Source organism: Copidosoma floridanum, unplaced genomic scaffold (genome assembly GCF_036245765.1).
Source record: "Copidosoma floridanum isolate Cflo_tuat_1 unplaced genomic scaffold, Cflo_Japanese_pri ptg000021l, whole genome shotgun sequence".
In the NCBI taxonomy this organism is placed as follows: Eukaryota; Metazoa; Arthropoda; class Insecta; order Hymenoptera; family Encyrtidae; genus Copidosoma; species Copidosoma floridanum.
In genome coordinates this window covers 17,004,936-17,020,876 of record NW_028321898.1, presented here as the reverse complement: position 1 = coordinate 17,020,876, position 15,941 = coordinate 17,004,936, and the positions used below count along the sequence as shown (strand labels likewise).

General features: G+C 33.9%; 1 protein-coding gene across 1 annotated transcript in view; it reads left to right on the top strand.

Annotated features, from left to right (window-relative positions):
- LOC106642766 (peroxisomal leader peptide-processing protease) overlaps window positions 1-15,941 on the top strand; it is a 97,112-nt gene that overhangs the window by 63,636 nt on the left and 17,535 nt on the right. Inside the window, exons 4-7 of the mRNA XM_089594546.1 lie at window positions 9,462-9,680; window positions 9,813-10,003; window positions 10,090-10,383; window positions 13,317-13,610. Coding sequence (XP_089450672.1) covers window positions 9,462-9,680; window positions 9,813-10,003; window positions 10,090-10,383; window positions 13,317-13,610 — 998 coding nt within the window. The remainder of the gene's footprint in view (window positions 1-9,461; window positions 9,681-9,812; window positions 10,004-10,089; window positions 10,384-13,316; window positions 13,611-15,941) is intronic.

The following is a 15,941-nucleotide window of genomic DNA, read 5'->3' as shown; positions in this document are numbered from 1 at the left end:
AAGTTTTAAAATTTTGTGCTGCTAAGACACACTGAGAAAAGTGGTGTTAAAAAAAGTATTATAAGTATACTAAAAATTACTATATTTTTCAGGAAAGCTTCGACATACTCATCTGATGACGCAAATTATTACGTTTAAAATAATTTTTACTATGTTTTAAACAATTTTTATTATGTAGTAGCTCTACAAAAATTATTCCACAGTATAATAAAAATTACTATGTCTAACATAGTAAAAATTGTGATAGTATAATTTTTGCTATAAAACATAGTAAATTTTATTTTAATCGTTTTAAAATGTCCCACATTCAGAAGTAGAATTTGTTATGTGACATAGTAAAATTTCTCATTCCACTGAATTGCCATTCAGTATAGTAAAAATTACTGTTCGAAAGTATACCCGAGCAGAAATGAAATGAGGACATCCTTATTTCAAATCAGGGCCTGATCAGTCATCGTGATCAGGTCCTGGTCACGCTTGTAACGCTTATCTAATCAGGTACTGGTCAGCCAGCATGATTTCATCCTTAGAGCGTCTGGTATATATACATATATATATATATATATATATATATATGTGTGTGTATGCATACTCACATATGTCTAGCAGAAAACCAAGGTACTGCTCCAAAATAAGTCAAATTTTTATAAATATATGATTAAAAGCAAACTAAGATAACTATAATATAAATAAAAAAAGAATTATTAAGTTGACTACAATTCCTAAAAAATGGACAGCAAAAAAAGAAAGGCTTTGCTTACCAAATATAGAGTCCGTAAGTATAGGTTAACTCAAAAATTTGGTTCTTGTAGTGATAGCAGTGACAGTGATAATTTTGAAAATAACATCAAAACAAAAAAACCAGATACTTAATTTACTTAATGCACAAAATGCAACTACGTTTACAACCGTTAAAACATCACAGGTCACCAATAACAGTTACAAAGTGTGCAAAAATACGTATTTTGAAGGCAGCTATGAAAATGAAAATAAATATTTTTATCCATCTCATAAGACCCAATGTAACTTTGACGTTAACCCGGACAATTATTTAGAAAAAAACCAAATCTAAAAAATGTTATAATACAGGTGATAATTCAAACAAAAACACGTTTGAAACAGAAGAAAGTATTGGTGGGTCTGAAAGTTCTGATAGTAGCGATTCACAAATAAACTCTAATTTGCATTCTCAAATTCCGACTAGCAGTTATACATACAAATACTTATATTTATAATAAAGATAAGAAAATAAAAATCATGTATTCAAATTAGATGGTTATAACTTAGATGACAAAGATTCATAGATCAAGCAATGCGCATGTGCGGTCAGAATAAGTAAGGATAAAATCATGCTGTCTGACCAGTACCTGGTCAGATAAGCGTTACAAGCGTGATCAGGACCTGATCACTAAAAAGGATAGCGTGATCAGAGACTGATCAGATCCCTAATTCATTTCCTGCTCGGGATAATGTTGTATGATGTCTATAGGTATACACACCTATTGAGTGGTTCAAATTTGAGGTTATACGAATGTAAATATTAAGAAAATCAACGTTTTTGATTTATAAGGTTAAAAAATTTATACACGCAGACAATCAATATTAAATCGACTAATTATCCGTTGTCAACACTGTGGTCTACAGGAAACCCTTTGATTTTTAACTTTATTGTGTGTATGATAAACAGTACCTATTCCCACATGTACTTTATCCATACGCGCGAGGACATAATGTCCCGTGGTCTTAGTGGTTGCGGAGCTTGATTCGGAAGCCGAAGGATGAAGGTTCAAATCCCAGTCGCTGCAGATCTTTTTTAAAATATTAAAATTGTATATTACATCAATTATATATTACAATTGTGTATTACATCAATATCATTTTGTACTCTGTGAAAAAATATCTATGTACATATAACTTATATATATATATATATATATATATATATCTATGTTTCAATTTTCTGATAGTTACATGTACATCCCCTGTGTATATATATAATGATGGATTGATACGATAGAGTGGGCGGTGGAAGCATACGACGATTATCGTGATACGTAATTGTATAAAATTAGATATAGCTACGATTTGATTGAGTGAATGCGTGTACTGTGGCACGACAAGACTGTTTTTTGTCCTTACGAGATATAAAATCAGTGGAAATCAGTGTTAAGATCTTGCTGTGACACGAGATAAGGCAATGTGGCCTTCTAACCTTAATCTTTGGCCAAGCTGGTACGTGGATTAAGGCATAAAAAAAAAAAAAAAAAAAAAAAGTTAAAAGACTAGGTAGGCCACCCAGGGTACCCGGGAGGCACTGCCCCCCTCAGAATGCCCTTCAGGATAGAAGCAATAGATACCTTTGATCAAGAGGTTAGGAAAAACGAGAAGACGTGTGCAAAACGCCCCATTACAAATGGCTCAAGCGACAACGTGGCCTTAAAGCATCAAAGAACAACGGTTATCGACGCAGAGGAAAAACAAGCTGCTGAACAACTGATCCTACTTGCTTCACAACAACAAGAAAGCTGACACTGACGCTACTTCAACAATCAAAAACAACGGTAAAGGTAAAACCAATTTGATCCGACAGTGTTATACTTCCAAGAACAAAGGACCACACAGTGTAATTATCTGCAGCAAAAAACCTAAAGAAGGCCCTACGCCCAAGATGCATAGATATGCAGTTAGTAAAATTGTGTAGAACAAGTACAAAGTAGATTATATACTTCCTAAGTCATCCAGAAAAATTGAAGTCTTTTTAAACAACTATCAAGAAGCTAACAAACTTCTTGAGGACAAAGAAATACTAGACAAAAGCTGTAATATATTCATTCCCAATCACAGGCTGATACGAAGAGGAGTCATTCGAGGTGTTGATACTGACGTAGAAGAAGATGACATTCTGAATAATCTTAAGTGTAGCATGGAAATCAATAATGTTAAAAGGATTACAAAAAGGAATTTACAGTACAAGGAAGGTGAGGACATGCCTAGAAGATTGCCTATCACTACCGTTATCGTCTCCTTTGTTGGCCAAGACCTGCCTGTACATGCCTACCTGTATGGCATTTCATATGAAGTCAGCTCATACATTACAGCTCCAAGAATTTGCTTCTCTTGCTATAAGCCTGGCCATAACTCGTCAGACTGCGGGGCTAGCCCTAAGTTTAAGAAGTGCAGTGAAATTAGACATGACGGTGAGTGCATTAACCCCTCTCCCAAATGCCCTAGCTGTCAAGGTGACCACTTTGCCATGGACAAGAGATGCCCTGTCATCATACGAGAACAATATGTGCAATACATTGTTGCCATGGAAAACAAGACTATAGAGGATGCAAGAAAAATTGCTACTGGAGCTTTCACTCCTCACAATGTAGCCCTCACCAAAGATTTCTTTCCTCCTCTCACAGAAAAACAACACACAAATTATCAAAATCGCCCACGTCCTGCTCAGGTACGCCCAAAGGATACAGATGCTGACCCAAACAACGTGTATACTCATGCTGTGAAACACACTAAAAACAGTGAACAGCAATCTTACCCTTCACAGCGAAGACAAAATTTCACTGCAAACGTGTCAAAACACGTAGCAATTAAAACAGTCCCACCTAGAACCAATTGGTATAAATAACAGGAAGAAAACTCTCCAGATTTTTTGGGCAGAACAGATTTGCATGGCTATCAACCACGGTTCACTAACCTTGCTGCTTATAACAAAATAATGGAAAAAGCTGGGGACAACATTAATATAAACCTTTAACCTACACAAGAAAGGGACCAAGCAACTATAGAGAAGAACTATTCTCCCAGCAGAAAAGAAGTCACCGATCATTATGGATTCCATCGCACACACCCAGACAATCCTCGCTACCAAACAAAATACTCGGAGGACTTCTTCACGCAAGAGACTCAAGAGGACCTTGATGTACTTGCATAAACTTTTCTACTTACTATTCAGTTTAGACATTCACCTAATACAAATTAAGTATACCAAAAATTATTTTCATATACTGTAATATTATCAGACATGTATAGTGCACTTAATGACAACAATTCTTTACAGAACACCTCGCTTAGAATTATGTTATGGAACGCCAGGAGTTACCGTAATAAAATTACAGCTGTTAAAAAAAATTCATCTAATTTTGACGTTATTGTTATTGTTGAGTCATGGTTAACTCCTGACGAGACATACAAAATTCAAGGCTTTTGTACTTACAGACACGATAGAATTCATGCTGATGGAGGCGGGATACTTATTTTTATACGCGAGGACTTAGCTTTTAGTGAATTACCTGTAGTTTCGCCGTTGCAGACGGTAGAGATGTGTGGTATTAAAATTAATAACGTAGAACCAAACATTAATTTATATGCTTGTTACAGAGCTCCAGAGTGTGTTTTGACCCAGTCAGAATGGCATGAGATTGTCAGCTGTGTAGACACCGATGGATACTCACTATTTTTAGGAGATTTCAATGCCAAAAATATTAATTGGAATTGTAACTCCAATGATGATAATGGCTTACGCCAGGAGGTGGCTTATCGTCATCGAAACTTATATTTACACAACTTTGATACGCAGACATACATAAAACTTAGTACTCATTACAGATCTAACCTTGATCTCATCTTTTCAACTCGAAACCTTACTGACTGGGTTAATTATGAGATGTGCGATGTAACGTATGAATCTGACCATTTTCCTTTATACATCAGTGTTAACGCTCAAAAGTATTTTTATTCTAGGAAAACTTTCAAGTGCAGCACCACGCGCACTGACTGGAACAAAGTTGAACAGACTCTACAAGAAGCTTATTCTCAGTTCTTCACAATTGATTATGATCTCTCTTCCCCAGTTGAAAAATGTAATATGTTAACTGCTATCATTACTGAGTCTGTTAAACTTTCCACTCCTGCCCAAAAACAGGTCTCAAAACGCAAACACAGGAATCCTGTGGTGTAGTGGAATGCAGAATGTGATAAAGCTGCCAGGCTCAAAACTGATGCCTTTAAGAAATACTTATACTCTTTAAAAATAAATGACTTTATAGAATACAAAAAACAATGCACCTCAGCTAAGAATCTTTTTAAAACCAAACAAAAAACAGCTACCAACAGTTTACAGCTAGCCTTAATTTTCGCACAAACCCAACATATGTATGGAACAGACTCAAAGCAATGAAGAACCGCTGGGTTAAAGCCAGACCTTCTTACATTACTGAAAACTTGCAGAACAATGAAGCAGAACTGGAAACAGCTCTCAAAAAAATATGCCCCCCGTGGGCTCAAACCAACCCTGAATCTCTTCCTCATGCTGAACCAAACGCCTTTTTCGACAATCCTTTCTCATTAGCAGAATTCAATCATGCCCTTGATAGCAAAAATCTCAAGTCAGCTCCGGGCATGGATGGCATAGACTTCGGCATAGACTACCCATTCAATACAAGTTACTCATACTTGATGTTTTTAATTCCATGTATATAACTAACTCGTATCCAGACACTTGGAGAGATGTGTATATACATTTTGTTAAGAAGCCCAATGGTAAAGGCTATAGGCTTCTATCACTCACATAATGTCTTTGTAAGCTTTTAGAAACCCTGATTAAAAATAGGATGCAGTGGTGGGCTGAAAACAATAATATTCTCCCTGGAAGCCAACATGGCTTCAGAAGGGGTAACTCCTGCATAGACAATCTGATGCAACTCACACTAACAATTGAAGAAGCATTCAGAGAGAAGAGCGACGCATATGTGGTCTTCCTAGACGTTGATTCTGCCTTTGATCAAGTTAACATTGACATACTATTACGCAAACTTGCAGACATGGGATTCTCTTCTCAAATAGTTAACTTTGTTAATTTCATAACTCGTGAAAGACATGTCTACAGTAATCAAGACTCACACAACTATCGCTCCTCTCACAAGAGAGTTCCACAGGGAGCTATCCTTAGCCCCTTGCTTTATGCTCTGTACACTGCCTCAATCATCTCTGACTTACCTGAAAACATCCATGTATCACAATTTGCTGATGATCTTTCATTATATGTCAAAAGCAACCCAACTAATGATGAACTAGATAATCTCAAAAGAGCTATAGACATAATAAATTTCAACCTGCATAACATAGGTCTTAATACTTCCCTTCCTAAAACTAAACTTCTCCACGCCAATAAAAGAGGCATCAAACCAGGCCAAACAGTCATAGAAATTAATAATGTATCCATTAAATCTTCAGAATGGGTCAAATTCCTTGGTGTAGTCCTAGACTACAGACTCTCTTTTCAAGAACACATCACACAGGTTCACAGAATATGCACTCTTGGCCTAAAGATTCTGAAATATTTGCGTGGCACATGGTGGGGTACTCATCCAGAGACTCTACTCATCTTATAAAAAAGCTACGTGCGATCCCTGATAGATTACGCTTGTTTTGTCTACCTACCAAACAATGCAAACATGATAAATAAACTGGAAAAGATACAATACGCTGCAATAAGATACGCGATGGGATACCGTATGAGTACACCAACTAACATTCTTTTAGCTGAAACAGGTCTTATATCTATCAGGGATCGAGCCGGCTACTTGTGCCAATGCTACCTAGCTAAAATACTTAGCAATATCAAATCTGAAACTACCACCCATATTTTAACATTACACAACAAACTAAAAGGCAATCCCAGATTTCTGAAACTAGCTTCAAGATGCATTGTCGAAGTTCTTAATTTACAGAATGGGTATAACATTGCTATTAATAACAACTACAACATATATTGCCATCATTATTTCACTGCTTTGGTGACCATTCCAACTGACCTAACATTTGGAATTCACCTTAAGAATCATACTCACCCCAACCAGGCTCTCTGTGACTACATAAACGCTATTGACGCCATACCAATGTATACTGATGGTAGCGAGATCAAGAACTCTCCCAGTGTGGGCTCAGCATGTCTCATTCCTGCATATGAATTTATAGATGCTACTAGCTTAAATAATCGTTCTTCCATTTTCTCGGCGGAGTGCTATGCTATAAACTCTGCCTTTAATTTCATCTTGACCCAACACAATAAGAACTTCGTCATATTTAGTGATTCTCTCAGTGCATTAAAAAACCTTTCTATTACTAAGCATAACATAAAAACAAACACCCTTATTCTAGATATAAAACTGAAATATCAAAAGTTCTTATTAGTTAATCCCAACAATTCTGTTAGATTAGTGTGGGTCCCAGCCCACACTGGGATTTATGGCAATGAGAGTGCTGATTCCATAGCTAAGTTTGCTGCATTGTCACCTGTTTTCACAGTAGATCACGTACATTTTACGGATTTATATGAGACATTTTACTCATAAGCTTTCAACAAAAGTGACGAAAAAAATAGAAGCGATGGCCAATATAAAGGTAAAATATTCTTTGAACTATTCCATCCATCAAAACGACGACCTTGGTTTTACAAACTAAATATGTTGCGTAACGACGGTGTAACTATAAATAGAATGCGTTCGAATCATTATAGCTTAGCGGAGTCTCTTCACCGCAAAAATATTGTAAACAGCCCTATGTGCAAATGTGGATACGAAAAAGAAGACTTAAAGCATGTTAAATGGTCATGTAACTTATATAATGCGCATAGAAAAGCCTTGTACAATAAACTACTTAGTATTAGACTATACCCTCCTTATAATATAGAAAGTATAATTGCAAAACCAAATGTTGAAGCGTGTATTGCTATATGTAATTATTTGAAAAATGCAAATTAAATGTATAAAATTTTCTGTGATCTCAATAGAATAAGCTCACCTAATGTACAAGCGAGGCTACTTCTGCCTTAACATGTAAAGTACGTACGTATAAAACATATAAATGTACATGTACAAAACAATGTAGACACATGTATAAAATTTTCTGAATAAAGATAGTGTACATACCCTTGGGTCAGTACACTCTAATATAAAAAAAAAGAAATATATATATAATAAATATATATATTTTTCTTATTTCTGAACAAAGCAAAAATTGCTATGTTGAATAGCAAATTCTAATATGATCTGGTTTTACTATGTAGCATAGCAATTTTTATAATATGGCGAGTATGTCTCAGCTTTCCTATAAAATATAGTAATTTTCATTATAGTTGTAACACTTTTTCTAACACCACTTTTCTCAGTGCACCAACATTATAGTCCTGGCACTAGGGCTCGTTCCCTGTTTGTAATAAAAGTAATCGTAACAAAAGTATGTAATTCTTTGTATTTTTTTCCACTGAATACTAATAACAAATATGTTGATCAGAAGTCGCTAAAAGTGGCATGGAAAAGGTTTTACCGTAAAATTTGACTCACTACAAGGAAAAAGGCTTAAAAATACATGTTATACAAAAAAAGTTTAAACGTAAAGAGGTACTATTTAATTAATATTGAAAAACCGCATGTTTACCCTACTTTTTAATTTTTGTAAACTTAAGAAAGTCAATATTTCTGTCTTTTTCAAAGTAGATTGTTTTCTTTCAACTTCCTGTTTAGGCTCCAGAAGGTGTTATATATTTTTTTCGTTTACCTCACTCTGAATTATTTGTTACTTAACAAGGTATGCTTAGCTGCCAAAACAGATCATTATCAATAACTCATTCAACGATTCTAACAAATTCCGTTTTGGGGAATGAACGAAACCATGTTTAGCGTATTCACTATGTATTATGTTACTTACCTATAAATATTATACTGCTTTTAAGAGTAAGCTAATTAATTTTTTTTTAACATTTATTTTTATTAACTTGTATTAAAATGGTTTCTATACGTTTTATTTTTAGCACTTTGACTATAGCTTTTGTCAAGCAGACTGTACAAATATACTTAGTTAGGCACAAATTCCTCTCTCGAGGAAAAGAATACCTTCGATGTTTAGCTGGTATACAGTAGCATGCTTTGTTCCTAAATTCGACCAAAATTTAAGAGATCTCAGGTGTCATTGATATAAGCAATGTAATTGCAAATTTGTCACGTAAAATGCTCGTTTGACATGAAACTGGATATAATTTGTCATAACTGCCTCTTGTACTTTGATCCAATAACCATCCTTATAATTGACTGATAATTCACTTTTAGTATTCAAGAATTTATAGTTTCTTATAAGTATAAAGAATACTTTAGATGTATAAGCATTATAGATTTTTTGATACACTAGCAATGATTTTTTATTTGTTCAGTTGCAAGAATAAAATATGCCACGGGTTTGCTGACAATTTTTATTTTGCTGTTGCAATCAACACAATGCAAGTATTTTATTAAAAAACTGAACTCTTGACTTCAATTATAAAAAAAAAAATTTATTTTGTTTGTCTAAATTTATAATTTATAACGTTATTTGAAAAATACCACACTTTTAGAGTAATATAACTCTGGACAAAATGTCCAATCAGCTATGATTTAAATGATACATGCTTAATAAATTTTTAGGGAATTCCATACCAAATATTTGGAACCCTGGGATGTTGGAGGAGTTACTCGAGGTACTTCGGTGCAAATGGAATCGGTACCCTTTGGCAGTATTGAGTTTCTAAACTCGCTGTCACGCGGCATCGTCAGCAACGTACTTGGTGACCTCAATTGCATTATCCTGAGCGACGCGATCGCCGTACCCGGCTGTGAGGGCGCGCCTCTCTTCATTTACGATCCGTTGAGTATTATTATCATTATTTCATCAATCCTTTTTTATTTCCAATCTGTTCTTAAGTATTTGAATATTTTTAAATTCAATGAACTGTCACTTTTCTATAAATTTTGCCTACCTATGTATCTTCATTGCAGCAAAAATGCCAGTCGACGGCAAATCTGCGGCCTCGTACTGTCAACGTTAACCTGGCGTAACGGCGAGCGCATGGATTATACTTTTGCCGCGAATTTGCGGGTCTGTCTGAGGAAAGTCTTGAGAATACCAGACATGGGAGCTAACCATTTTCCGATAAAAAGTTTGCCACCGGAGACTGTGTTTTTGCAAGGTCTATTTAATGATCATTTTCAATAATGTGTCTCAAACTTTTTTAACCACCACTCGAGTCCAAGTGCTAATCGTATTTATTTTTAGACTTGCTGGACAAATGTCTCGTCGAGGTAAAATGTAACCGTGACCGGGGCACGGGTGTGGTAGTCGATGTTCCAGAAGGAATAATCATCACGTGCGCTCACGTCGTGACCGAAGCGTGCCTCAACACCCCAATCAAAGTGAGACTATCAACAATGAAAGAAGACGAGGGAGTTCTCGTGCGGCTGGTGTATACGACTCGATATGGCAAGCCATACGATGTGGCTGTGCTCAAACTTGAGCAGAAAATCGAGAACCTCAGAGCTCTGCCGATCGCCTCGAATGTTCCTGCAAAAGGTAAGGATGAACTAATTCATGGAAGTCTTTTATATAAGAGTACAGTAATGACGTTTGATTACTAGTGGTATTTTGGTGTGTATCGATGCCGAGTGTGTCACGCGATGAGCTCATCGTGCTATTACTTGGGCGTTATTGCTGGAAGATGAAAAAGGGAATAGAGATAGAGTCAATGACGATATCAACAAGAGTAATGAGAACGCGCGCGTGCACGGTGATTCAATTTAACGGGAGAGCCTTGTTGTTACGTCACGTCGAAATATCTAGTTATGCCACGTAGGTACAACTTGGAGTGGGCTTTTTATTCTTTCTTCCGAGAATTGTGGGATGATTGCGGTAAATTGTTTTCTACCGATGAAATTTATTACTACGCACGCACCACACGCCCAACCCGAGTGTATGGAATGGATCTAATGAGGGAGGCGAATTCATACATTTTTTATGTTTTATTTTTTTTCCCCTACACAAAATAAAGGACAATTATCCTGTATTTTTAAGCTAAGCATGGATGATAATGTTCGGAATTTTTTAAGTATCAGATCTAATATTTTCGATCCAAAATATAGCTACAGATTTTTTTAGATGCCTGTTTCGAGGGAATTTGCTCTGTGAAAATTCGGGATAACTTGGTTCACTTTTAATAATCGCTTCCAGAAAAAGTTGAGAAAAAAACCCCATTTTTAGTAATTGAAAAAAGAAATAAATTTCTTTGTATGATACTTTTTTGGATAAAGTTCTTGTTACTTAGGATATTACATGCAGAATGAGGGAAATATTTTTAAAAAGCGGTAGAAGCCTTAGGATACATTTTTTTCAGCATTAAGTTTAAAAACTAATTGGTTGACTATTTTTCATTACTTTTATTTCAGCTTTTCTTCAAAAGGTCGTATGGAATTGACTAAAAATAAACAACGATATAATTGAGAAAAACTTTAATTTCTTTTTGAAATGTTAAAAAAGACAAATAACAATTTAAAGCAAAAAGTTTTCGGTCTATAATTTTTTATGCTAACTACCTATAACCTATTTTAATGTTTAAAAAAGAGACTCAAGCTTATTTCGTAAGAGCCTGTCCTTCTTAAAAAAAGTCTATTTAATGTTTCATGAAAATATTTTTCGTAAATACTTTTTTCCATTCTTTTTTTACTATTCTGCTTGTAACTTTTCTCAAAATAGAGTCAAGTTCCTAAAAGTATGAAAATCGAATACTCGATGTTAACTCATTTTTTCATTCTTTCAAAAAATAATCATCGTAGTATCATTTAAAATCAAAAGTTTGAGAAATTCAAATAAATATACAGTTAATTATTTATTTTCCGATCAAAAAATGCTTTAAGACACAAATTTTCTTTTTCAATATTAGAAAAAAGAAAGATGTGCTTATCAAGCACTTTTTCGTTCTTGGAGTTGCTTCGTACTACCTTTTAAATTAAAGTTATAATATAAACCATGATGCAAAAATACAAGATGTGGCATTGCACATCTATTTTTATTGACCAATAAATTTATATATGTTCGAGGTGAGATGTTTTAACTTTGACAGCTTCGTTTCATTTGTACAGGCTCTCCAGCGCTATAGTAGTCGCGTTTTCCTCAAATATAGTGTCGCAATCGAAGGCACAGAATGGCACAAAAATGTGTCCACGGAATGCTACACCTTGTATTTTAGCATCGTAATATAAATGATATCAATAGAAGCATACAAATTTATGTTTAAATTTGCCGTTTTAATGTCAAAAAAAAGTCATAAAAAGTATAACAAGGCCGAAATGACTTCTATTATTTATTTTCTTCATTATGCAGTATTTAAGGAAAGTAACTCTATTCCAAAAGTTTGCCTTGAAACAAAAGCTTTTTTTATTGTACCAGACATAAAACTTTTTCTGAATTTCAATAAAGCTCTTTCGAAATGTTTGGCTGATTTAATACTAAAAAGATTTATTTGAATTCTTTTTTTAATGCACAGCAATTAACCGCTAAAAACAAAGATCCACAATCACAATCGTTGGACTTTAAAAATTAAACTACCGTGTGTGGTAACCGTTATGCAACAAATAAAGGGCATTACAATAATTAATCAGTGTTGTATGGGCGATAATTTACATGATTTTTTGAATGACCATTTCTATCAGCATTTTAAAACTTTCTTTTTTTGACAAACATCTGATAGAACGATCAAATTAAATGTTAATTTATTTATTCACTTGTACGGTCGTAGTCATAGTGCAGATAATTCGAGTTAGTAATTTTTATTACTTGGACTTTTTGACCAAAATTTCGCTACGCTACTTTTGCTAACGAAAGAATATAAGGTTCCTTTGCATTCAAATGCATTCAAATGCATTTTTCAAAACTTCGGGAATTTTTTACTTGAAAACTGTGGGGTTCAGGCATATACGTTTACATTGGTTTTTTGTTTAAAATATGCCAATGAATAAGAAAAAAATTTTTTTAACAAGAAAAAACGTAGTTTTGAAATTCGTTTATAAAAATTGTTAATAACTTTTTTTGCGTGATTTTTCGAGGTTCCACTCTCGAAATTATAATGTAGGAGATAAAACTGCATTAAAAAAACCTCAGTGGGGCTATAGACCTCAAAAGGCTACGGGAACCCCCCTAGCGCCCTGACTGAGGTGGTCTCTGTGACATCATCACCGTACCAATGAATTGAAATACTGTATCTAATATGTATCCAGTACTGTAATATGTAACAAATATTAATGTAAAATGTGCCTTACCGTAACAAAGCTACATGTACTCGTTTTCAGTAAAGCCTGAAAATAAATCTACTGCGTAAGTGGGTATTTATTTTTTGAAAAAAAAAAAAAAAAAAGATGTACACATTATTGAAAACAACGATTATTTTAGGAAGAACCTTATTTATTATGTCTATCTATGTACCATAAGATGAAAAAAATTGTTGAACTTTGCAGGTACGCAGGTAATGACATCTGGCTTTTCGCTGACGCAATTTCCACCCTGCTTAAGTGACGGTATAATTTCACGAGTGACCAGCTGTATATTACAGACTACCTGCACCGTTCAGTGTGGTGACAGTGGTGGTCCTATAATAGAGCCCAACACCGGCCAGATGTTAGGACTCATCGTTTCAAACATAGCTCAGTCTACAACTAGGAGTGATACTGAAATCCTGTATCCGAGATTCAACATGTCCGTGCCAGCTACTGTTCTCAAAGGACCACTAACGAAGTACATTAATACTCAAGGTAAGTGCAAGATGTGAATATTGAAAACAAATTCATTCTTCATTCAAATTTTCTGAATAACGCTAAAATGTGCATCTCCAAAATATTAAGACTATTAAGATCGTTACGTATCATTGTTTGAATTTTGTAACAATTGCTGCAGGGATTCCTGCCAGAAAAAAATACTTAAAACTTGTAGTCTGTCAGATCTAATAAAATACATCTCAAAATCTTCTTCATCCATACAGATGGAAAACGATTAGCGTATAACGGATTACATTAGTCAGGTTGACATGTATATATTGATGGCTCGGTAACTAAAACAGCCAACTCAAAATAGCAAGAAACAAATCTAACTCAGATCAAAATTGAAGAAACTACACAACTAACTCAGATTTAGATTGACTTTCTGGCGATATAAACTTAAAAGTTACAAAAAAAGCTTCTTAACTATTGAATTAATCTTACCTGTAGATGACATAAAAAGCAAAATTTCAAAAAAATTTAATATGATTCCGCATTATAATCAATTAAGACATTATGAAATGATTAACGATTTACTGGTTCATTTAAAATCTTGGGAGCAATTTGTATTTTTTTAAGTTACACTTCTATAGGCGCGTTCTGCCCTACAGAGTAAATCAATGACTTCAGATTGGTGACCTGAAGAAAAAGTGTAACAGAAGTGGATTTTGCTTGATTCTCCTCCCTTTGCTCCACCCCCCTTGACGTACTTCTGGTCCCCAGTACACCACACTACGCTACTACACCACACAACGTCATGGCACCACACTACAGCACACATTTTGAATTTCATTTCTTTTTCTTTTCACTAGTTAAAAGAATAAAAGAAAAAAAAACAGACAGTTTAATTATAGATTAAATAAATAAAAAATTAATATAATGGAATACATTTTTTAGGTAAATGTTTTTTTTTTTAATTTAAGAATTAGTATATATTACCACAGCAGCTTTTACATAAATTAATAGTCATTTATGGACGTATCATGAATTTGTTACTTTTAAAATAAAAAAATAATTGTTGTGCAATTTTTTCATATTTTTTAAAATTTTCATAGTTAAAAAAAAAGTTTTGTGTACTGCATGATTAAAATAATTGTTTTTTATTACGTTTTCTTTTTTCAAAAATTTTCCTTTGTGATTAAGGTGATTTTTTTGGAAAAAGTTCAGCTCAAAATTCAAAGAGGTGGGAAGAGCACAAACGTATGCAGCTACGGTGAAAATTATTTTTCTCATATAGATGTACTTGCATACATGCTTTAAAGAGTACTTAACTCCTTCTTATTGTGTTATTAAAAAAAAAAAAAAAATTATAGATCTATTTGAAAATAGAACAAGTTTATCTAAAAGTAACCTTTCATACAAACGAAAATTGGGAGATTTATACAGATCTTATAAATGCAATTTTAAGTGATTTTTCCATAAGGTTGCATATTAAATTGCAAATTTTTAAAATTAAACATGTGAAAAAGGGTACACTTGAACGATCTGCAATTTTTTTGGATACTTCATAGGGTATTTTTAGTGTACTTTTAATGCCTGAACAATATCTGTCTAAAAAACCTATGTGTGATGAACGTCCCGACGAGACATCCACTGGTATGTAATACTACCTTATTGAAGAAAACTATACTACAGAATGATTTTTCTTAATTTTCTGGATACAATTATATTTTGGGCTTTAACTATGAACTAGAAATAAGTGTGGGATCGTACGTGATAGATGTGAGCGTGACGTTACAGATGTAATCAGCGTAGGTAATAGGAAGTTGTTTAGAAACCATCGGAAGATTTGATGAAAGTGCACAGTCTTTTACTGGCCATCCTCCACATTGTTTGTATGGTATTGTGCCATGATATATTGTTTATAATTATTCAGTTGTTGAATATTAAAATGTTTATTGAAACTAGGGATGGGTGATACTATTCGGATATTCGAAAAGTAATCGATACTTTAAGAACAGTATCGATCACTTTGTTGATACTTTGAAATATCTGATACTTGAGTACCGATACTTGATTAAGTCGGTATCGATTACCTCATATGTATATACATACAAGCTCACACGTAATTAGATGTTTAAAAGTATTTTAAAATTAGTGTTTAACAAAGAGATATGCAGCACGTGATTGACTTATTTAAGTACTATACATTAAAACATCCTTACAAATAATATTGGGAATAGGGAGATATTAGGAACTAACTAAAAAGTGTTCACACTAAAAAAAACTTTAACATCCTTTTTAGGATGAGAAAATTAGAATCAGAAATAAAAAAAATACTTATTTGAAACAACACCAAGTTAAAAAAAGTAATTAAGGTAAAATGCT